Source organism: Phyllobates terribilis, unplaced genomic scaffold (assembly GCF_046119375.1).
Source record: "Phyllobates terribilis strain yellow unplaced genomic scaffold, ASM4611937v1 Scaffold_9__5_contigs__length_417890890, whole genome shotgun sequence".
Classification (NCBI taxonomy): Eukaryota; Metazoa; Chordata; class Amphibia; order Anura; family Dendrobatidae; genus Phyllobates; species Phyllobates terribilis.
The window spans coordinates 52,413,056-52,438,112 of NW_027362769.1; the positions used below are offsets into that span (position 1 = coordinate 52,413,056).

At 40.6% G+C, this 25,057-nt stretch overlaps 1 protein-coding gene across 1 annotated transcript in view; it reads left to right on the forward strand.

Moving 5' to 3' along the window:
• The window catches only part of BMPR2 (bone morphogenetic protein receptor type 2), a 195,050-nt gene that overhangs the window by 76,310 nt on the left and 93,683 nt on the right, over positions 1-25,057 (forward strand). Inside the window, exons 2-3 of the mRNA XM_073646461.1 lie at positions 17,175-17,348; positions 23,087-23,266. Coding sequence (XP_073502562.1) covers positions 17,175-17,348; positions 23,087-23,266 — 354 coding nt within the window. The remainder of the gene's footprint in view (positions 1-17,174; positions 17,349-23,086; positions 23,267-25,057) is intronic.

Genomic DNA, 25,057 nt, shown 5'->3' on the forward strand with positions numbered 1-25,057 from the left:
CTGATTTCCTTTCCAGTGACTAATACATAAACAAATCAGTATAAGCAATTTTCTCATGTGGAAAGGAGAGTTGTGTATTGAGTTACTTTGGACTTTGCCCATATGATGGCACAGCAGGGATCTGACCTAGCATCTGCTGTATAAAACTCTCATAATAGCACATATATTAACTTTCATCACATCTTTATTACAAGTGATCTGAATAGAGTTGGGGAAACTTGATGTCCCACAACATCTGATACAACTTAGATATGGCAGCTATCATATTTGTAGTGTTTTTTTTTTATTTAACAAAGCTCTATATCTACAGACTTCCATTTAATTAATAAAACTAAAATTAAAGAAGCACTCCTCCCATCAAAGTTTTTATCCTCTTAATATATTGCAGTCATCATATTATATAACACTGCACTTACAATTGTCCATTTTGCCTTTCTACCCAGCTAATTCTTCTCTATTCTCCTAAGCTCTATTTAGAAACAGGAAGTCTCTTTTCCCTGCATGAGTCATCATTAGAACTACAATTCTACATCACTACAAAATCCCTGACAGTGGGGAGGAGTGGAGCAGCTGGGTCAGGAGTTGAAGAGGTGGTGGATCTGGGCTGTCAGGGACTTTACAGTGATGTATAATTGTAGTTCTAGTGCTGACTTATGCAGCAAAAAGAGTCTTTCTGTTTCTACATAAAGCTTAGAAGGATTCAGATAGTCTGTTTTTAATCATGTGATTAGCTGGGTAGAAAGGCAAAATGAGCAATTGTAAGCATACAGTGCCATATAATATGATGATTGCAATATATTAAGAGGATAAAAACTTTGATAGGAGTGCTTTTTTGAAGATAAACTGTTTTTTGCCACAAAATGTATTTTTTTTAACTTTGTAAATGCCACTGTTTTTATGTTATGTTCCTGTGCCTCTCCGTCTCTGAAATATGGCCCTTTCTTCCCCATATGCAGTTCTTGTCTTTTTAGCCATCTGGGTGTGGTCCTCAAATAAGATAACCATAGAGAAGAATTTATGACCACGCCCACTTAGCTAATAAGACTAGATTTACACAAAAAGAATAGAGTGCCATATCTCAGGAAAGAAGAGGCACAAGAAAAACAACTTAAAAACGCCAGATTCAGGAGAACAGCTGCATTTACACCAGGTAAAAAAATGACATCCTTATGGCAAGTGATAAGTCCTATTTAAATACATGAGACATTTGTTTTAACAACTGTGCAAAAATGCTTATACTAAAAATGATTACAAGGATTATCGATGATAGATAATATTTTGTCATAAGCCCTATTAGAGTATATTTCATAAATGGGGTCATCTGTGAATCATGTCCAATATGACTATGGGACTTGGAGGGACACTTTTCGTTTGATATTTTGAATGATTTTGTTACACAGTGTATCAGAAATATTTTCTTTATTCTAAATAAAGAATTTACAAGAATATAGTTACCTCTTCTACATGCAGTTCTGTAGGCGTTAAATTATAAGACACAAGAATGCACACATTTAGAAATATAATCTCAGTCGGCTCTCAAGTGTTAACATGCCTGCTTGTCGGTTAATGCAATTAAACCATTGAAATGCACCTTTTTGTTTAACTAGCGGTGCTAGGGAGTGTCTCCAGTACAGATGGCCAGCCACCTTGCTTAGATTTCCATAACACATGGTCTTGGCAGGTCTATTTCAACTATGCTAGGAAAGTCCCTTATGTGCTTACATTAAGATAAGGGGCTTATGTGAATGAATAACATTTATGCTTTCAAAACAAGAAGTGCTAATAGCTTAGTTTTATCAATTAATAAAAGTGAATGTGCAAAGTGAATGAAGATAAAATAAATCTACATCAGATCAATATTTGGTGTGACACCACCCCCCCTTTTGTCTTCAAAACAGGATCAATTCTTGTAGGTACACTCACACACAGTATTTAAAGGAACTCAGTAGGGGGGTTGCGCCAAACATCTTAGAGAACTAACCACAGATCTTCTTTAGATGTAGGTTTGTGCAAATCCTTCTGTCTCTTCATATTACCCCAGAAGGACTTGATGATGTTGAGCTCAGGGATCTGTGGAGTCATATAATAATAATAATCTTTTTATTTATATAGTGCCAACATATTCCACAGCGCTTTTCAATTCAGACAATTTACAGACATTATGGGCACTGTCCCCATTGGGGCTCACAATCTAAGTTCTCTCTCAGTATGTGTTTGGAGTGTGGGAGGAAACTGGAGGAAGCCAACACAAACAAAGATGTTGTCCTTGGTGGGATTTGAACCCAGGACCCCAGTGCTGCAAGCCTGCAGTGCTAACCACTGGGCCACCGTGCTGCCCCATATAATCACTTCCAGGACTCCTTGTTCATCTTTACAGTGACGATAATTCTTAATGATATTGGCTATTTGTTTGGGGTTGTTGTCCTGTTGCAGACTAAATTTGGAGTCAATCAGGTGCCTCCCTGATGGTATTGCATGATGAATAAGTATCTGCTTGTATTTTCCAGTCTTAACAACACCAGTAATCCTAACTAAATCTCAAACTCCATTTTCTGAAGTGAAACCCCAAATTTGCAAGGACCCTCCACCATGCTTCACTGTAGTCTGCAGAGACTCATTATTATAAAGCTCTCCAGTCCTGCAGCGAACAAATTGCCTTTTTCACATTTTGAGTTATCAGTCAGGAGTGCCTCTTGCCATTTTTTTGCACATCAGCTCCTATGCTTTCATGCATAGTTGAGTAGATTGGCCTTGTTTCCATGTCAAGTGTGGCTTTTTGTCTGCAATACTTCCTTGAGGAAAACTTGTGGCCAGACTTCTCCAGACAGTAGATAGGTGTCGCTGGGTCCCATTGGTTGCAGACAGTTCTGAACTGATGGCACAGCTGGACATCTTCTGATTTCAAAAAGAAGTAAACATTATGGGCCCAATTCATTATTGCATTTGAGTCTGTTTTTTGTCGTGTTTTACTTTTTTTCTCACCAAATTTATCTTTCCATTTGTACCTTTTTTTAAAGTCTATTTTACGTGTTCAAAAAAATTGTGTGGGAAATACAAGCCCCAGCCAATACGGCTGTTATCTAGGCCCCATCTCTCCCTTGATGAGTATGTGATGAAATGCGTTGGGAGCATCATGGGGCACTTATCCATTTATTTAGTGGTCCCTATGGGAATACCTTGTGGGGTAATGTGTGTTTTTTTTTTTTATAATAATGCCCTCCCCCCTACCTTCCTCTATCTGGTATATAGAAACTGCTTTATCCGGTATAAGGCATCTCACCTGGACTAATTTCTATAGGACGCCACCTGAATGCATGGTGAGATCGTTACTAATCTTTTTTTCTATTGTACATATGTATCACTGTGAGGAGCTGCCCACTTACTAAAGACTATGATACTTTTCCAGCAACGGACCACCATTTTTGTCAATATTATTGTGTTTTATTAGTGATTTACTTGTTATGTTTTATATAGTTCTGCTTACTTGTCAGTATGTAAGATTCACTTGTAAAATGTCCAGAATTCCACAAATCTCATCTTTATCTCAGGAGTCCATTGTTTCAACAGCCCATAATCTCATTAGGTGAGTGTAGATTGAGACACAGTGGAGCCGTCACCACAGGGGGTCTTACAGGCAGTCTCAGATGAAGGCTTCTAGAAAATTCTTTATTGTTTTAGTGAACAGTAAATGCTTAAGGGGAAAGGTGTCAGCACTTCTGAGCTGGGAGGGGGCTGAACCCCAGGGAAGTAGAGGAGAGACATGTTTTATTCAGAGTTGTGTGGAAGGATTGAAGGAAGTGGATGGAGACCGTGGAATTGGAAGGATGAATGGATAAACATGTTACCATTATGGATTATGTCGTTTGGATTTAAACTTTCTTAAAAGGACTGCTGCTACTGGATACCTGTGCTTTCATCGTTTTATCTGCTGTCTAGAGGATCATGGTCTGTGGCTACAGACTATACTCGCTGGAGATACGAAATCTGTGGGCCAACCAAAAGTTGGGAGACAGTGGGTATCACCTAATACAAAGCCAGTGGAACTACTGGTCCCAGGTTGAGAACTTAAGGACTGAGAGAACTGTATTTTGGCCATTTACTTGGAATTGATGCATTACCATGGAGGTGATTAATAAAATATTGCTGCATTGTTAACCTGCCTAGGTGATTACTTACAACCCACAACCTCAGATCTCTACAATCACCTATAGTAATCTTGAAGGGTTAGAAAGTACCTGCCAATGTAACCTTATCCAAATAGGTCATGGTCATTTTTAAGCTATTTTGTGTTGTTGTGTGAATATGAGCTATGGGCTTTTTTAATTGTATGAAGTAAAAGTTATATTTTATCTACACCTGCTACCTTGCTGTTTATAATATTTTACGTGTTTGCCTGTCTGTTTTTAGTTCGCCACTGTGGTATGGTTTCCAAATGTTTTCGTCTGAATCATCATGTGTAATTTTTCAAAAAGTTGCAAAATTTGTCAAAAATGTACTCCAGACCTCCCTGAACTGATTTTCTGAATGTCAGTATTTTTTTGCAATTTTTGTGACAACTTGCAAAATGTGTGACTTTTTGCACTAACAAGTAGCAAAAATTATTAATATTTTTTTACGTTGCACAAAATTCATGAACCGCGTGCACCATTTTGAAGAATTTGGTGCAATTGACGCCAGTGAATACCAGAAAATAAAAAAAAAGAACTGTACTGTATATGCTTGTGTATACTGTATAGGGCAGAGGTTTAAACCTTTTGTACCGTGTCAGCTACTTTAGAATATGACAGCTGTTGCTGAGCCATACTGAGTATTAATAGGGAAAAAGACTATTAAATATATGACTGGGTTATATGGCTTGTACTCTGGTATTCACTACCAGTGAGATGGTGTTGACCCTAGTAATAGTCTCAGTAACATTGAATTACCCTGCCACTTAAGCACAGTAATTCTTAGAGCCGCCACCAGTTGCACTATAAAAGTGAATGGAATTATTAAACTGTACTGCAGTGGGTAATATAAAGAAAATGACCCAGAATTGGCAAAAATGTCGTTTATGACCCTTCGTCACTATTTACCATCTAAGGTCTCATTTAGACACCCGTTTTTTACATGCAGGTTCTATCTATGGCTTTCATGATAAGGACACGTACCCATTATAATCTGTGGAGCTCTTCGTATGTCCACTTTTTTGTGTGGATCATGTGTCTGTAAAATAATGATGGAGACATTTCTATTTTCGATCAGAGTCATGGATGAATAGTACCAATTCAAGTCTATGGGTCTGTGAAAATCATGGACAACACATGGATGGCGTCAGTGGGCGTTCCTTGTACTGTCTGTAATTAAAAGGGAACTGTCACTTTGGCTATGTGCCCACGATGCAGAAACGCTCAGGATTTTTTCCTGAGCGTTTCTGCATCTCCCTCGCAGAAAAAACGCATGCGGATTGTGCATGGGTTTTTCCTGCCAGGGACATGCGGATGTGAAGCGTTCTTCACATACATTTCCGCATGCGGGTTGACAAGTGCTTTCCAAGCAATTTTAACATCACTTGGAAAGTGCTTGTCAACTTGGTCACACTAAATAAATCCATGCAAACGGCATCGATTTATATAGTGTGACCGAAAGAATGGTAAAAAATAAATCTATACTTACCTTCCGATGGCCCCCGGAGTCTTGCTTCGCTCCGTCCTGGCTTGCCGGCAGCTCGTGGTACACTACACTGAAGGACCTGCCGTCACATGACTATGACGTCAGCGCAGGTCCTTTAGTCAACCGCGAGCTGCCGGCAAGTGAAGATGAGCACACCGGGGGCCATCAGAAGGTAAATATAATATTTATTTTTTATTTTATTCTTTTTTCACAGGTTCTATGGTACCCGAGTCTCCTCTCCTCCAGACCCGGGTACCATCAGCACATTGAAACACATGGATTCCGCATGTACAGATGCGGAATCCAAGCGTTCCAATGCAAGTCAATGGCGGCAATTACGCTGCGTGTCCGCAAAATTAATGGACATGCTGCGTATTTTTCCGCAATGATAATCCGCAGCGGAAATTTCCGCAGCATGTGCACAGCACATGCGGATTATCATTGGGGAACATGGCAGGCCTTCTACCATGCGTTATCTAAGTGTTTCTGCAGCGTTTTTGCCGCTGCAGAAACGCTTAAAAAACGCATCGTGGGCACACAGCCTTTCTCAAAAAAATTAGTTAAATACCTTATAAAACCCCCTGAGCTCTCCTAATTATGTTTTTTTCTGTTTTGTGCAGCGTCACTCCATTGCAGAGATGTACACCTTTGTTGATTTTGGAGAGCAGTATGTGAAATTTCTGCTTGGAGTCTGACTGGGCTTTTTTCAGATTTTTCTCTGGGGGTGTGCAATTTCTCCCCTCCTTCTTAGACAATGCCAATCACAGTTTAGAAGCATCTGAGATTGGTAGACTGCTAGATCAGCTGTGTCTGGGAGGAAGGGGTGAAAACAAAAGCCTCCACAGAAAAAGCTGCAGAAACACTCAGTTGGACTACAAGCAGAGATTTCTCATATTGTGCGCCAAAAGTAACACATGTCTGTAATCGAGCGGCGTAGCGCAAAACAGTGATTTTTACAAGGTATTTAACTCTATTTTTTGAGCAAGTGACAAGTCATCTTTAACATTGCAATAAATATGAGAAGCTTTGCAATTTATTTATTTTTCCAGATGTGAGAATCACTGAAGGTAAAAACTGACACACTGACCAAAAACTGATGAAAAACTCTGACAACACTGTACTGCTTTTTGCATACATAAAAAACCGCTGCCATCTAAATGAGGCTTAACAATATATGAATATTTCCGGCTTAATGGTAAAGTGCTGTGGAATAGGTTGGCACTATATAAATAAAATGATTATTATTATCTCGCTTTCTACTAAGATCATTACATTGTCCAGAATACAGACTTCCTGTGTTTAGGAGCAGACATGTTAATTCTACCATTTAGATATGGGAATGCCCAGGAGACGGTCAGCTAGCAAAGTCCATGGACTCCGGCATCCTCAGAAGATAAGGCTAGTCCTCTTCCACCCCCTGCTAATGAACCTAATTTGCTACTGGAAAAACAGACTGTAGCCTGGGGGACAAGAGATTACTGTTATTACATTGTGCCGGCACACTGGAGGCTGTCACACTAATGAGAGTTATTTCGTCTGCCTTTCCTGCTTGACCCTAAACTTTTACAAGCTTAAAATAGTCTGCAATGGCTTTAAATCTTAGCGAAATAAGAATGTATATATAAATCCCCATGAGGAAAAGTGTATTGCGTATGCGGATGTATAAAACACAATTTGTCATTTAACCCTTTTACTCCCAGGGACTTATGTAATACTCCATTGCTCTTGTCGAAGCTTGATTATAGGGGCTAGATCTTGGGGTCTTTATTGCAAAATTGCATAAAGGTGCCAAAGATTGTAAAGTGCAGCGTAATTTCTTTATAAAGTTTTGGCCAGGGAATATGCCAGATTTTGTGACCACGTGTAGGGGTAGCTGCCAGGCACCGCAGATAAGCTACTATATAAGAGAATAGGACCCGATTTGCATTTCATTGCAACAATGTTTACATCTGGCCACCAAAGGTTAAAATAATAGCTGATCATTTGGGGTATGGGCTGGTGTTGGACATCTACCAATCTGATATTGATGACCTATTGAAAGGATAGATTTATCAATATTATATGACTGAACAACCCCTTTAAACTGAATGGAGCTGAAATGATCAGACTCAGCCCAGGGTCAAGAATGAAGCTGTTTCTTCAAAAAAATCATTTTTATGATTCTGGACAGTCCCTTTAAATCTTTGCATTAGGGTTTTACCTGTAGTAGATTTACAGAAAAGTACTTTTTGATGTCCTCATATTTGGTGCCAAGTGAATAAGATGCTACTACACCAGAATCCTCAGTACTACAATGTCTATATAGTTGTCTCAATGTCTCAATGATACCAAAACCTGAATGCCAGTCTTTGACGAGACTACGAGATTCTATAAATCATAGATTGCATAAAGAAACTATAGGAAACTTGAAATTCCCAGTGAGCCTATAATCTCTGAATACTCCCGAAGCTAAGGTGAATAGTTCTGATAATTGTATGATATGGAAGAATTGCTGTTCATATGGTTATTATTATTTATGATGCTTATTTATATAGCGCCATCATATTCCGTAGCACTTTACAGACATTATCGGTACTGTTCCCATTTGGTCACACAATCTATATTCCCTATCAGTATCTTTGGAGTGTGGGAGGAAACCGGAGAACCCGGAGGAAACCCACGCAAACAAGGGGAGAAGATACAAACTCCTTGCAGATCTTGTCCTTGGTGGGATTTAAGCCCAGAACACCAGTTCTGCAAAGCAACAGTGTTAACTACTGAGCCACCAGCCACTATAGTGCTTCAATTGACTCCATAAGTGGAGAAGAGGTTGAGCATGTGCACCTCTGCTCCATTCAAGACGGGGCTACAGAACTACATTCTTGGTGTTCCAGAGCCTTGATTTTAGGATCACTGAGGGTCCCAGCAGTCAGACTTCCCCCCCAAGATCAACCACTTTCTACCTATCTTTTTACATGAGAATAACTTCCCGCCCTCCTCCCTAAAAAATAAAATTGCAAAGAAAAAGGCGCTCCAAGTGTATTACCCTCAATATAAGACACAGTGAGCAAAGGATTGTATATGCTCACCTGCCTGGGTTGTGACCTGGCACAACTCTGTACTTGTAAGAATGGAGGGCTGCTGCTCCGACCACTGACCCACACGCCGGTGGGAAGAAACATATTCACACCAAACAGGAAAAAGAACAGTGATTCCCGGGCGCTGCCAGAGTGAAGACAAGGGTGTATGTTCTCTGGATCCTTATTGACATTTACCTAATGAAGGAGTGAACCCAATTTAGAAAGACGTTATATGAATGGATAAAGATCAAGAGAACATACACCCTTGTCTTCACTCTGTGGCAGCACCCAGGAATCACTGCTCTGTTTGGTTTAAAAACTAAAATTGTTCCCTATCCATAGAAATTAAGAGAAATTAGGCCAGTTTTCAATTTACTTGTTGTCCAAGACTGCTGTCTAGGAGCAGTGATTGAACATGCACAGTGCTTACAAGCTCTTTTCTATTTAGCTTGTAAGCACTGCACTGAGACCAGGATCTCTGGAGCAGGCTGTTAGCTCCATATCCAGGCTAGCTTCAGCCTCACTGTGTTTCCGATGTTGCAGAGATGAAGCTGCCTCAAATAGCAGCATCAGCAGCACACAGTTCAGGCCTATTACAATGCTGTTGACCTGAACTGTCAATCAGTTAGGAAGCAACCAGGAGGTCGGGAGGCTGGGGAACGGTGTGCTCCTGAAGATACAACATGAGCAGAACCTTATACTATGACTCTGACCAGGAGAAATGAGGACCAACAATGCAGGCTTGTGGCATGTACGCTGTCTCTGCGGTGGAGAATAGACCTTAGAATCTCCTTTCACTTATTTCACTATTTCTCTATGAAATAACCAGGTTAGGATTGTGTAAAATGGATTTCCAGCTAATCTTTCTGGTATGAAACCTTTTCAGAGAAGATCCAACACCTTGTGGCTACACAGGTGATTCAGACATACAGCATGTACACACCAAGGTGAACAGGCAGCAGGTTCATTAAGATCTTGTCATGTTCCAATATATTATAGTTGTCATTCTGATGTTTGCTTGGAGCAAACTGAGAAGCTGGGAAAGCAATGCATTTTTTATGAGCATTTCATTCAGTCTGCAGACTTAACTCCTTCATGGCGTATTGGGCAATATATTAAAACCATTACATACAAATAAAGAAAAAAGGAACAAATGTGTGTTAGGAAATTAAGCTGGCGTAATCAAGTGTTCACCAAACGCACAGCTATTTGCCAGGTTATTCCCCTTACATGAACTGTTGTGACGTGATGTTTGACTTGGATCAGAAGACATACCGTACTTATTTTTTATTTTGCTTGCTCTGGTCATAGACTACCCTTTTAGGACCATAAAAAGTTTCCTAAATGGAATCTGTCAACAAGTTTTTGCTATTTAATCTGAGAGCAACATGATGTAGTGGCAGAGAGCCTGATTCCAGGAATGTGTCACTTACCCAGAAGCTTGGTGTAGTTTCAATACAATAAGCAGGATATTATCACTGCAGGACTAGGTGTCTCATGCCAGGCAGTCCAGATATTCTGTGTAACCCCACCCCTACCACTGATTGGCAGCTTGGGAGCGGGAAGCTGCCAATCAGTGGTGTGGGCGGGGTTATAGAGAGCTCAGCATTCATAGCACTGCTAGATCTACAACAAAGAAAACACTGATTTTATCAAAACTGCTCCAACCAGTCCAGTAAGTGATACATCACTGGAATCAGGCTCTCTGCCCCTACATCATGCTGCTCTCAGATTCCATGACAAAAAACAGCTGACAAATTTTAAGAAGATTGTACCATAAGAACTTATAGCCACACAATTGGAGACTAATGTGTGTTCGCTGGGGGTTCAAATTTTTAGACTTTCACCATTCAATTGAAAAGGGGCTCCAAGGTCCCCTAGATGCATGAAGCGGTAATGAGCATGTGCAACCACCACTACTATCGAAAGTAAATGGAGCAGCGGATGTACATGCTCACACACTGGAGAAATAACTGTCAGCGCAACTGTTTGGCCAAGGAGATAAAAGTTAACTGGACTTGCCAAATTCAGATGATTATTGAATGTATAGGGGTACTCATGACTTTTCCCAGCAGAATATGTCTGAGTAGAGAAAATAATTGGCCATTTGTCCTCCCTGAAGATAAGCCAATGCCACTGTGTCTGGGGGTGGATAACTCTCTTCTCCCAATACATCAAACATACATGTTCGATCAGGCTGAGCCAATCCTTAACTACCATGCATGAGTAAATATAGCCAGGTAGAATTGTTTCATTTCTAATTATCTGATAAATGTATTTATTATTACGTTTTTTTCTGACCCTTCAAACTTTATATCCTCACGGAATTGATAAATAAGCATAACATAGTGTGACTGTCAGGTCAGAAATCTACAGACAGTGACTCTACTACAGGACAAGATGAATGTCTAATGACATGTGTAGAGCAAACAGGGCTTTATCTCTCCAGGAATAGTTGTACTCTTTATCTAGGTTACAGGTAACATGAAGGTCAAAGGTTCACAGGTCACTACACAGTAGTCTAGAGTGTAAACATTAGGGAAACCTGGAGTGCAACAGTCTGTCAATAAAAAGAATGGCAACTCAGCATTAAAAGGAATGATGGCACTCGGAAATGAAGAGGGAAGCCACATAATAATGTTATTCTGTTGTGATCTCTGATTCTTCACTTTGCATGTGATATGCCTTAGTATACAAACTTTCCCCTTTAGGCCACAGCCCCACTATCAGTATTTTGTCAGTATTTGGTCAGTATTTTTTCTTAGGAGTGGGAACCAAAACCAGGAGTGGGTGATAAATGCAGAATTGGGGACTTGTTTCTATTATACCTTTTCTCTGATTGTTCCTCACCTGATTTTGGCTCCCACTCCTGAGAAAAAATACTGACTGAATACTGACCAAATACTGATAGTGTGGCCGTGGCCTTAGACTCATTGTCAGAGGCTTTTCACCCAGCCAAAACCGATGTCTACAAATGGAGTGTCTGGTTTGGCTTCTTATCCTGAGCCATGTGGTAAGACTCACTGAAGGGTCATTATTGACTTTTATCAGTAGACATAGGCAAAAAAACAAAAACAAAGAAGTACTGGTGACAAAGGAGGTCCACATAAATGAAGAGTGCTCACCTTGAGAGGTTGTGCCTGGTGAGCACAACTCCACTAAGGCTATGTTCACACATTGCATTTTTTCAGCGTTTTTTTAATGCAAATTTTCAACTGCGTTTTACAGTGCCAGTAAAGTCTATGAGATTACAGAAATCTCATGCACACACATTGGTTTTTATTTTATCAGTATTTTGTGCTTTGCATGTTTTTTTTGCAGAATAGAGCATGTCACTTCTTTCAGCATTTTTTCAGCGTTTTTTTCACCCATTGGAAGTAATGGGTGGTGAAAAAAACGCTGAAAAATGCAGGTGTCAGATTTTCAGCGTTTTCTGTGCCAAAAGCAGAATGAGATTTTTTTTTTCACTGAACTTTTTATATATACATAAAAGAGACAAAAGGACAGTGAAAAAGACGCACCAAAAAACAAGCAAAAAAGCAAGAAAAAACCTGAACAAACCTCCTGCCAAGAGATCAGGTTTTGCTGCAGAAAAAAAATGCTGAAAAAACGCAATGTGTAAACATAGCCTTATCGTTAAAATACGATGCAGCCTCTGTCTTGCATCCACAGCTGAGCTTGCTAAGGAACAAAGCCAAGTGGCAACAATAATGTATGCAAGTGTTTGTTGGATAATTCCCAACTAAACTTGAAAATAAACCTGGTGCAAGTTGATTAAAAACTGCTTTATTAAAATTTCAGTACACAGCACATTTCTGAGCTCAAGGGCCCCTTTTTCAAGTGGCAGAGATATCTCTGTCACTTGATATTAGGAGCCAATGAGCCCAGAAAAATAAGTTTTTAATCACTTTGTACTAGGTCTATTTTGGAGTTAAGTTGGCAATTACCCATCAAACGCTTGGATACATTATTATTGACTTTTACGATTGTTACATCTAATAAGAGGCGCTAGAGTTCTCTTTCTCTCTCTATGAAGAGGTTATTTGTATATTTAAATCCCCAGCATTCCCTATAAGTCTCCGTACACTGACTTGACATTCTCCACAAGGAGAACCGTTCTTCCTTAGATCTCATGTCAGAGGCCTATTACCTGACCAAATCAGTGTTTTGCACTGATGAGGGGCAAACACCCAAAAACATATGTCTGCAATTGGAGGTTCTGGTTTGCTACTTCTTTTCCTAAATTCCATTGTCTCGTTAGAGGTCAATATTGACTTTTAGGATTGCTACATTCAATAGAAGGCATTAGAGTTCATGTCCTCTTCCTCTCTGAAGAGGCTAGTGACATATTATTATAGGATTTGTTATTTGGTGTTTCTAGTCACTTTGGGACTTTAGGTCCACACCGAGAAATTTCTGCAGAATTTCAAAATCTGTCATAAGTTTTTGGTTCCACTATTTCAATATTCATATTTTAATTACATTCTAATTATACATTCTTCTGTATAGTTTCCCATGTGGTGTTTTTTGGAATGTTGGTTTTCATTTATCAGTTGTTGATGGTAATATTATATTATCTGCTTTTATGGTCATCAGGGATATATTTGGTCTGACAGTATAAAGACCACCCAAAATGGTATGTTAAAAGGTAATATTATTCATCTAAAGGCTGATGTTAAAAATGTAAAAGCAAAGAAATATATTGGAAGGAGTTCTTCATTTTAGAAACCATGATATAATTCAGGACTTTACTGCTATAGTGCACAGGTTTATCTTAACATTATGAAAATGTCTTCAAATGTTCTAGTAATGAGTCTGCAGATAAGAGAAAGATTGAGCCAAGGTCTCTTGGGAAATCAGGCAGCTACTTTCTATTGTTTTATTCCAGTAAAAAACAAGGTAGGAAGATATTTTAATGGTATTGAATATTCCGTGAAACGCTTATCAATGAAAGACAATATTTCTCAATGACATCTGTGTTCATCTTTTCAAATATTAATAACAATGAGTATTGCACTTGGAACAGGATGGAATATAAGAGTATACGCACACAGATTTTTTTGAGGAGTTTTTTCGAATGGGTCTGCTTGAAAAACACCAGAAAAATAACTTAAAACATGCCTGAAAGCTTGTTCCTATTCGTTTCTATTTGCTGGTCTTATGTTCAGTTGTTTGAGCGTTTTTTTTCCACTGCCGGTTTTGAAAAACTTCTGGTGGGAGAAAAGAAAGTGTATATCACTTCTTTGAAGTGTCTCCTGATGGAAATCCAGGCTGTGTCCAATCAAAAGGCTGCAAAAATAAACATGATCCAGGAAAAAACTCAGCAAAAATGCTTGAAGAAACAAAAAAACTCCTTAAAAACCAACCTTCCTAGGGTATGTGTATGGTATACACCTGGAACCAGCATGAAAAAGCACAGCAAAAAATGAACATAACACACGGCAATGTAAAAACCACATTGCTGAGCACATGTTCAGTCTTTTATTACTTCTTTTCTCTACTTCAGGGTTTGGAAACCTTGAAGTGGTTAGAAGAAGTAGCATGTTCATTCTTCATTAGCTAGAGTTGAAATCACAGAAAAAAGACTCCATTGGCGAAACCGCCAAAAAAACTATGGCAAAACCACCAAAGAAGCCGCTTTAGGATAATGACTACTTGCTTTTGTCGTAAGCGTCTTCACCTAGGAAAACTTCAGCAGGTCTGCCCGACATCTTAAAGAAGCAATGTGCACATAACCCAAAGAAGGACTGTTTCGCGTAGCAGTTTCCACTAGATAATGCTTTATTTTTGACCGGTTAAAAAAAAAAAAAAAAGTTTGCACATACTCTAAATCAATCTAGTTTCTCCAAGTAGAACTTTAAGTGGAAATGTCCATGCATCTTACCACATGTATTCATCTGGTGGTGATACTGAAAGAAAGTAAGGTTGTTATTAGGTAACAATATAGTAAAAGTATTAAATAATTAATATATTAATATAATATAATAAAATATTAATTAAATAAAAGGAAAATCTATTGGAGGAGAAATAAAGGGGTTGTCCAGTATTTTTAAAAATATGCCAATGTGTTTTAATGATAAATAGAAGCTTCTTTCTAAATACCTCCTGGTGCTGTTTCTACCAGGACGTAATTAGAAAGAAGCTTCTATTTATCATTAAAACACATTGGCATATTTTTAAAAGTACTGGGCAACCATTTTAAGCATAAATTCTTAAAAGGTATATAATTCAAACTCTAAATATATATGTTTTAATTTACTATATTGGAGAAGTTATGTTTTGCAAGATCTAAAAATAGAAGAGTTTTTATTTCATACAGAAAATATGTAAGAGACTAATGCCAAATACCGTATACTGTGCTAACTCATACTGAAATGTGGCACAATCTCGGCTTCCCTAAACACTACATAGGGTTATGACTGTTGTTGACTTGAACTGTTGCCTGATTTTCGTTTGTTCTGTTCAGTACATCTTGTGTATTTATACAGAAACGTATCATTGCTGCGTAAACTCGCTGGGAAAAAATGTTACATTTGGTATTTTTAGCTAGTTTGGTCTACACGCTACCTGTTCGGCTGGTAGTTAGGGAAATCATTATAAAAATCCAATCTTTATCCCAAAACATTTAAAACATCACGGCAGTGAGGAGACAAAAATAGAGCAACATTTCGACCAAATGCTTGCACTATTTTTATCTCTTCACTGCTGTGATTTTTTAAATAATTTGGAATAAAGGTTGGATATTTATAACGATCCCTATGGTGCCCTGGATATCTTTGGATTTGCTGCTGTTTTTGGACCTGGTAGGAGGCCCCGCCGAGTAGCACATTCTCATCAATGGCGCATGGGAATTCCATACTGGACTGAGTTAGGTGAAATCATGATTGGTTATTTGGTCAGAATGTGGGGATTGGCTGCTGAAAGAAGAAGTGCTATAGTAAATGTCTGATCCATTAGGCTGCAGCTACACATTGGCTGCAATTGTGGTCGCATTGCAACCTGCAAGCTACTGCAAAAAGAAAGATGCAAAAAAATCCAACGTGACCCAACCGCGCATATCGCAAGATGACCCAATTTATTTGCATAATGCTGTAATGTAGCATCATATAGCGATTTTTGCCTGACCTGTGTCGCAGGCAAAGCCACTATGTAGACTCAGCCTTAGGACACCAATTTAATAGCTTATTGTAAAAAAAAATATGGTGTGTTAATAAATATGCAAGTTTATTCCTTAAACTAAACAGTGTCTATGTAATGTATGTAAGTCAGATCAAGTTAAAATATGATTCAGAATAAACATCTGATCTTAAAAGACCTCAGTCCTGAGTTTTCCCTGCTCCAGTACTGACCTGACATGCTAGTATGAACAGCTGAGTATTCCTTAGATATCTGTCATTGAGAGTGAAATGTCATCATGTGACTTCATGCGCACAGCACGGTGAATGACTATGGCTTACTTTTATTTAAAGGATCCAGTATAAAATATTTTTTCATTATAACCTAGTATATTTCTTTGGACTTAATATAGTTAAATGTCCCTGTATTTTTAATCTCAATGAGTCATCTATCCTTCTATGTTCTGTCAGTTAAGGTTTATAGAAACTCGTAAGTAGTACATAAGTGGTTGTATTTTTTTGTTTTTTTCCCTATGGGACTAAAGTTATCGACAGGTCGTTGCTCACTACCTGCCCGGCGCCCATCTCTTCCAGCTCAGAGCTGTCACGGACCGCTACTGCTGGCGATTCTGCTGCTTCCTGCGACATCTCGTCAACAGTGCAGTTCCTTCTCTTCTGCTCTGTCGACGGAGCGTCACCGTTGATGTCATACTGATTGACAGCCAGTTCCCCACTGCCTAACTGCGGAGAGTCGGTTGTCAATCAGTATAACATTGGCATCAATGCCTCGTCAACACAGCAGAGCGAAGAGAAAAGAGAAAGATCTTCTCTGATGACGGGAAGTCAAAGGAAGCAGGAGAATCGCCACCTGAGCAGGGAGAGATCTCCGCAGTGTACAACATGCAGGTAGTTATCATCTACTTGCCGGTAAATTCTTAGCCCCATAGGAAATCAACCCCCAAAGTCCCGGATAACCCCTTTTATTCTATTGATTATTTTTCTCCCACTGTTCATTAGCCAATAAATATGACATATTTGTAATAATATAATGTTGGTTTGCTGAAAACATACCCATATTTAATATCCCATGAAACGGTGAGCAAGCTCTCTTGCATTTATTGATCTACAACTTGTTATTAAAAGAACATATCTTTTGATGAATGTGGCGGCCTACACGACTGGAACTGACACAGTATACAAGGACGTGCACAGCTACAGTATATGAAAGTATTGGTTTTCTAGTGAATGAAAGACTTATGTTCAGCTCGTCTATATAATTGTGTCAACACCCTTATATTTTAGTAGGATGAATGGTGAATTAACCTCTTTTCTGGCTCTTCTCTTTCAGCTGCTCAGAATGAAGAGCGTTTGTGTGCCTACAAAGACCCCAACCACATGGACCACGGGGTCAGCGAAAGCCAGATATCCCCAGAGAATGGCACAGTGGAATGCTCTAAGGGCAGTACCTGCTTTGGATTATGGGAAAAAACAAGAGATGGTGAAATCAATCTCGTCAAACAAGGCAAGTAAAATGAAAATGAATTATTATTTATAGTTATTATTATTATTATTTAGATATTATTATATTAATATATTTTTATTATTAGTATCATTATTATGCCCTGCCTTCTATATATAAAGTATACCATTTATACAATAATGTTTGATGCAAAGAAAATAAATGAATAAACAACATCAGAAAAACCTCAGAATCTAATTTATTTATTTCAAATTTCCACATTTTGTTACCAAGCTAAATAAACTTGTCCTGTTAACAGTTTCATTTTTATTACATTTTTTTTATTAAATAATTGGTACGGCTTATTTCATTCATTAAAAATAAAAAGAAAGAAAAATCCCATTTCCAAAGAAAATGCCTCAAGTATAAAACAAATTAGTGGTCTATAAACCCGTACAAGACAAAACCAAAAGAAGTTTTACATACAGTCATGGCCAAAAGTATTGAGAATGAGACAAATAGTAATTTTTCCAAAGTTTACTGCTTCATTTTTTGTAATGGCAATTTGCATATACTCCTGAATGTCAAAGAGTGATCAGCTTAACAGCGATTACTGTACTTGCAAAGTCAATATTTGCCCAGAAAATTAACTTTAACCCCCAAAACACATTTCAACATCATTGCAGTCCTGCCTTAAAAGGAGCAGCTAACATCGTTTTAGTGATTGATCCATTAACACAGGTGTTGGTGTTGATGAGGACAGGGCTGGCGATCAATCAGTCATGATTAAGTAAGAATGACATCACTGGACACATTAAAAGGAGGCTGGTTCTTGGTATCATTGTTTCTCTTCAGTTAACTATGGTTATCTCTAAAGAAACACGTGCAGCTATCATTGCATTGCACAAAAAATGGCCTAACAGGGAAGAGTATCGCAGCTACAAAGATTGCACCTCAGTCAACAATCTATCGCATCATCAAGAACTTCAAGGAGAGAGCTTCCATTGTTGTCAAAAAGGCTCCAGGGCGCCCAAGAAAGACCAGCAAGCGCCAGGACCGTATCTTAAAACTGTTTCAGCTGCGGGATCGGACTACCAGCAGTGCCGAGCTTGCTCAGGAATGGCAGCAGGCTGGTGTGAGTGCTTCTGCACCCACTGTGAGGCGGAAACTCTTTGAGCAAGGGCTGGTTTCAAGGAGGGCAGCAAAGAAGCCACTTCTCTCCAGAAAAAACATCAGGGACCGACTGATATTCTGCAAAAGGTACAGGGAGTGGACTGCTGAGGACTGAGGCAAAGGCATTTTCTCTGATGAATCCCCTTTTCGATTGTTTGGGACATCTGGAAAACAGCTTATTCAGAGAAGAAGAGGTGAGCGCTACCACCAGTCTTGTCTCATGCCAACTGTAAAGCATCCTGAAACCATTCATGTGTGGGGTTGCTTCTCAGCCAAGGGAATCGGCTCACTCACAGTCTTGCCTAAAAACACAGCCATGAATAAAGAATGGTACCAGAATGTCCTCCAAGAGCAACTTCTCCCAACCGTCCAAGAGCAGTTTGGCGCCCAACAATGCCTTTTCCAGCATGATGGAGCACCTTGCCATAAAGCAAAGGTGATAACTAAATGGCTCATGGAACAAAACATAGAGATTTTGGGTCCATGGCCTGGAAACTCCCCAGATCTTAATCCCATTGAGAACTTGTGGTCAATCATCAAGAGACGGGTGGACAAACAAAAACCAACAAATTCTGGCAAAATGCAAGCATTGATTATGCAAGAATGGACTGCTATCAGTCAGGATTTGGTCCAAAAGTTGATTGAGAGCATGCCAGGGAGAATTACAGAGGTCTTGAAGAAGAAGGGGCAAGACTGCAAATATTGACTTGCTGCATTAACTCATTCTAACTGTCAATATAACCTATTGGTACTCATAATATGATTGCAATTATATTTCTGTATGTGATATAAACATCAGACAAACACTAATAAAAACCAGAGGCCAGCAGATCATGTGAATATATAATTTTGGTGTAATTCTCAAAACTTTTGGCCATGACTGTAGAGACCAAATAACAAAAGAGAGACAAAGGGAACAAAATAATCAAAACTGCATCTCAAAAATGTATTTTTATTAGCAATAATTACCGTAGCTACACAATAAAAACATATAACACAAAAGGACATATTAATACACAGGAGAGAGGGAACAAGGAGCATTATATTCCTTACAAAAGAGTAGAGACAGTTAATAGCAAATATAAAGCACAGAACGATGCACTAAAGTTGGTAAAAGTAGTGTAAAGGAAAGTCCGTTCCCCCTCACCCTACTGCACAAGGAAGCACAAGAGCGAAACACACGTTGGAGTGGGCTTTCCTATGCAACCAGGTCAGTACTTGTGTAAACTATACCTGCATGTCCTTTACATATTATAGTGCACTTACTATTCTTATTTGTACAGTTATTGGTCCTTCATTCTTGGTACATTTTGAATATCTTATTGCATTACGATATATACACTAATTTTATATACCATGGGCTCTATTTCTGTCTATTGTAAGAAATACACTGCTCAAAAAAATAAAGGGAACACTTAAACAACAGAATATAACTCCAAGTAAATCAAACTTCTGTGAAATCAAACTGTCCACTTAGGAAGCAACGCTGATTGTCAATCAATTTCACATGCTGTTGTGCAAATGGAATAGACAATAGATGGAAATTATTGGCAATTATCAAGACACCCTCAATAAAGGAGTGGTTCTGCAGGTGGGGACCACAGACCACATCTCACTACCAATGCTTTCTGGCTGATGTTTGGTCACTTTTGAATGTTGGTTGTGCTTTCACACTCGTGGTAGCATGAGATGGACTCTACAACCCACAGAAGTTGCTCAGGTAGTGCAGGATGGCACATCAATGCGGGCTGTGACAAGAAGATTTGCTGTGTCTGTCAGCGTAGTGTCCAGAGACTGGAGGCGCTACCAGGAGACAGGTCAGTACACCAGGAGATGTGGAGGGAGCCGTAGGAGGGCAACAACCCAGCAGCAGAACCGCTACCTCCGCCTTTGTGCAAGGAGGAACAGGAACAGGAACAGGAGGAGCACTGCCAGAGCCCTGCAAAATGACATGCAAATGTGCATGTGTCTGCACAAATGGTTAGAAACCGACTCCATGAGGGTGGTATGAGGGCCCGACGTCCACAGATGGGGGTTGTGCTCACAGCCCAACACCGTGCAGGACGCTTGGCATTTGCCACAGAACACCAGGATTGGCAAAGTTGCCACTGGCGCCCTGTGCTCTTCACAGATGAAAGCAGGTTCACACTGAGCACATGTGACAGACGTGACAGAGTCTGGAGACACTGTGGAGAGCGATCTGCTGCCTGCAACATCCTTCAGCATGACCAGTTTGGCAGTGGGTCAGTAATGGTGTGAGGTAGCATTTCTTTGGAGGGCCGCACAGCCATCCATGTGCTCGCCAGAGGTAGCCTGACTGCCATTAGGTACCGAGATGAGATCCTCAGACCCCTTGTGAGACCATATGCTGGTGCGGTTGACCCTGGGTTCCTCCTAATGCAGGACAATGCCAGACCTAATGTGGCTGGAGTGTGTCAGCAGTTCCTGCAAGATGAAGGCATTGAAGCTATGGACTGGCCCGCCCGTTCCCCAGACCTGAATCCGATTGAGCACATCTGGGACATTATGTCTCGCTCCATCCACCAACGTCATGTTGCACCACAGACTGTCCAGGAGTTGGTGGATGCTTTAGTCCAAGTCTGGGAGGAGATCCCACAGGAGACCATCCGCAACCTCATCAGGAGCATGCCCAGGCATTGTAGGGAGGTCATACGGGCGCGTGGAGGCCACACACAATACTGAGCCTCATTTTGACTTGTTTTAAGAACATTACATCAAAGTTTGATCAGCCTGTAGTGTGTTTTTCCACTTTAATTTTGGGGGTGACTCCAAATCCAGGCCTCCATTGGTTAATAAATTTGATTTCCATTGATGATTTTTGTGTGATTTTGTTGTCAGCGCATTCATGTGGCTGGAGTGTGTCAGCAGTTCCTGCAAGATGAAGGCATTGAAGCTATGGACTGACCGTTCCCCAGACCTGAATCCAATTGAGCACATCTGGGACATTATGTCTCGCTCCATCCACCAACGTCATGTTGCACCACAGACTGTCCAGGAGTTGGTGGATTCAACTTTGTACAGAACAAAGTATTCAATGAGAATATTTCATTCATTCAGATCTAGGATGTGTTATTTGAGAGTTCCCTTTATTTTTTTGAGCAGTGTATATTGCTCCTTGTTCTCCCTCTCCCGATTTTGAATATGTCCTTTTGTGTTGTATGTTTTTAATGTGTATGTAATTATTGCCAATAATAAAAATGACTTTTGAGAAGTAATTTTGATTATTTTGTTTTTGGTCTCTATGTAACACTTCTTCTGAACTATTCTTTTTAGTTAATTAATTAATAGATGCCATATTAGAGCATAACATCAGATAATATACTATTCCCATGTTAAAGTACCATTGCAGCACTGTTTTTAATTACCCATCCATTAGCTGTTAGTACTGTATGTTCAGTTTATACATTAAAATACTTGCCAGTTGCTGTCTTCTGCCGTTTCCAGCGCTGCTCCAGTCCTCTGCTGCATAATTTTACCGCATTTGTGACTAACTGACTCACAGAACATTTCTGTGTGGACCAGAAGTCACTTTCTAAGGCCACATTCACACATTCAGTATTTGGTCAGTATTTTACATCAGTATTTTTAAACCAAAACCAGGAGTGGAACAATCAGAGGAAAAGTTTAATAGAAACACGTCACCACTTCTGCATTTATCACCCACTCCTGGTTTTGGCTTCCGAATACTGATGTAAAATACTGACCAAATACTGAACGTGTATACTAACTATAAGTCTATGAGACTCAGAACAAGACTCTCATAGACTTACATTAGGAAAGGAAATAACGATCCGCTGTGTGAGCCGGCAAAGAAGAGCTGCGGTCACATGGTGCAGGAGAAAGAGAGGAGCAGCGCTGGAGACGGCAGAAAACTGCAACAGTAAGTATTCTAATGCAAGCATTGAACATAGATTACTGATTACTAACAGATGGAGAAATAAAGAAAAAAATGGCTGGATTGGTACTTTGAGTAAAGTGATGTTCTCAAGATTAGCACCAGTTTTAGGACACGGCTCCACTATCAGTATTTGGCCAGTATTCGGTCAGTATTTTTTCTCAGGAGTGGGAGCCAAAACCAGGAGTGGGTGATAAATGCAGAATTGGTGACTTGTTTCTATTATACCTTTTCTCTGATTGTTCCTCATGTGGTTTTGGCTCCAACTCCTGAGAAAAAATACTGACTGAATACTGATAGCGGGGCCATGGCCTTAGAGTCTATCCAGTTTTAAAGAGAACCTGCCATCAGGATTTTGTACCCAAACTAGAACAGCAAAATTTATTTCTACAAGGAAGGTAAGGATTTAATCTGTGTTAAAGTGCCTTTACATACATACCATTAGTTTAGGGTGTAAAATCCTGATGACAGGTTCTTTTTAACTATTTGTTTTGGGAGAAAAACACTTTCATTCAGGACATCAGTGGGTGTCCCAGCTGGAGAACACCAGTGCTGTCTGACTGACATGCCTTTAATCCAAAATAACCAGATGTGGTGAGACAAGCATTATTGGAATAGAAAAAGTGAAAAACTAAAATCTTTATTTAAAGTCCATATTCTTGAATTAAGATCGATGTGCTCATACAAGACATCTTACTATTTACCATTTCAGGCTGCTGGTCATATATAGGTGACCCCCATGATTGTCACCATGAAGAATGTGTGGTCACCACTAACCCTCCACTCATCCAAAATGGGACTTATCGCTTCTGTTGCTGCAGTGCAGACATGTGCAATGTAAACTTCACAGAGAATTTCACACCGCCAGATCCTCCAGATACAACACCCATCCGTAAGTACATTTTTGTTGATGAGTGCTGGATTGATGTAATAAGAATCTGTACATTTGACGCGCCCCTGGGCCTGTGTCGCGCTGCGTTGCGCACGCGGGAGCCTACCCGGAGCCGGATCAGTGGAGGGTTGTAGTCTCGTGGCGGTGACCCGGTCCGTGCCCAGGGAGTCAAACTAGACGGCAGTCTATTAGTAGTAAATAGTTGATGACTACGCCACCCGTTGAGTGCAGCCAGGAAGCTGCTGCTGCAGGGCAGACCGCTGAGGCCGGTGGTAGGATTGTGCAGCGTGATAGTATAACCCCCAACGGGAGGGGTATGGCCTCAGGGCAGCCGACGTGGATGATGGGGGTAGCAGGAACCACTCAGAGACGGTACGGTGTAGTTCAGGGTCTTTACTGGTAACAACGATAGACCCTCCCGGAGTACTTGCTAGCAAACGGGGCCTGGTCAGTCTTTGAGCAGATGGGATCTCCCCTGGCCAGGCGTAGTTGTAGGCCTCCCAAACTGACTGTACTCTTCTGGCTACCTTGCTAGAAGCTGATGTAAGTAGCCCACGTCCCTGAGTGTACCGTGTGGTGCTCACCCGTATGGCCGGTGACTCGGGGCCTTCTAATGGCTTCCGCTCCACGATGGCGGTGCTGGTCCCACGCGTGTGACCGTGCCTTCGGGCTTCTGGGCCAGAGGACCTGAAATCCCCTGCCTGTCGGATTCTGCTGCTGGGTAGGAGTTAGTCCCCACAGCCTCGGACTCCGGGTCCGGTAAAGAATCTTCTTAGTCAGGGCGAACTCTACAGCTGCCAGCCCCTGACTCCTTGTAACTCTGCTGTTTCCTATGCTGCTTCTTGTCTCCACTCTCCTTGTCTCCAGGCTCAGGCCCCTGGACAGGGCCTGCCTGTGGAGCAGAGCCCATAGAGCAGCTCTGCTCCCTGTCTTCTCCTCTCAGAACTCCCTACCCTGCCTCAGCCCCAGGTTTATATAGGGGAAGTCCTTCCCCTCCCAAGACTGGGCAGGAGGTGTGGCATGCACAGGATCCCTGACCAAAGGACCTCCCACCTGCTCTCAGACGTAATATCTCTATCACTGTGGCAACCAGACCCCTGGGGTGTCACATTCCCCCCTAGTGAAATTTAGTACTCCGGGACTAAACATATTTTTGTAACATAACAAAGTATAAACAATAACATTACAATAAGGAAACGCATAAAGCTGGTCACGGCGTGTCCGTAACCGGGTGCAGTCTTTGAAGAAAGCAAGGTGTCCATTTCACCAAAACAGGGAGACGTAACCAGGTAGGGGTCTGTCCTACCCCGAGTCCTTAACAGTCTTTTAGTCCATCCTGGGTTACGCTCCACTAACTGTACAAAGGATTCCCGGTAAATCCACCAAGGACTCCTATAAATAACTGGAAGCACATAATATTTACAAGATATGGCCGCTCTCAGTCCTCGGCCAGTGGGGATAAGGATTGGCTGCTCACAGTCCTCAGCCTGTGGGGAGATGGGATGGCTGCTCACAGTCCTCAGCCTGGTTAAGGATAGGGGACACACGGGAACAGTTCACACTTGTCCCAACGGGGACCATATTTTAATTAGCAACACAAGTACCCCTACGGGTAACTATGTACAGTTCCACTTTACCGTACTTCAGTAACGGCATCCTCCTGCTCCTTCTTGTGTGTAGGCTTCAGACCCGTCCGGGTCCTCTTGGCTTTCCTCGTATTGGTAGTACTGCAGCTCCTCCTTGGTTAACGTGGAGGGCGTACAGTCCTTTTGCACCTGGGGAGTTCAGGCC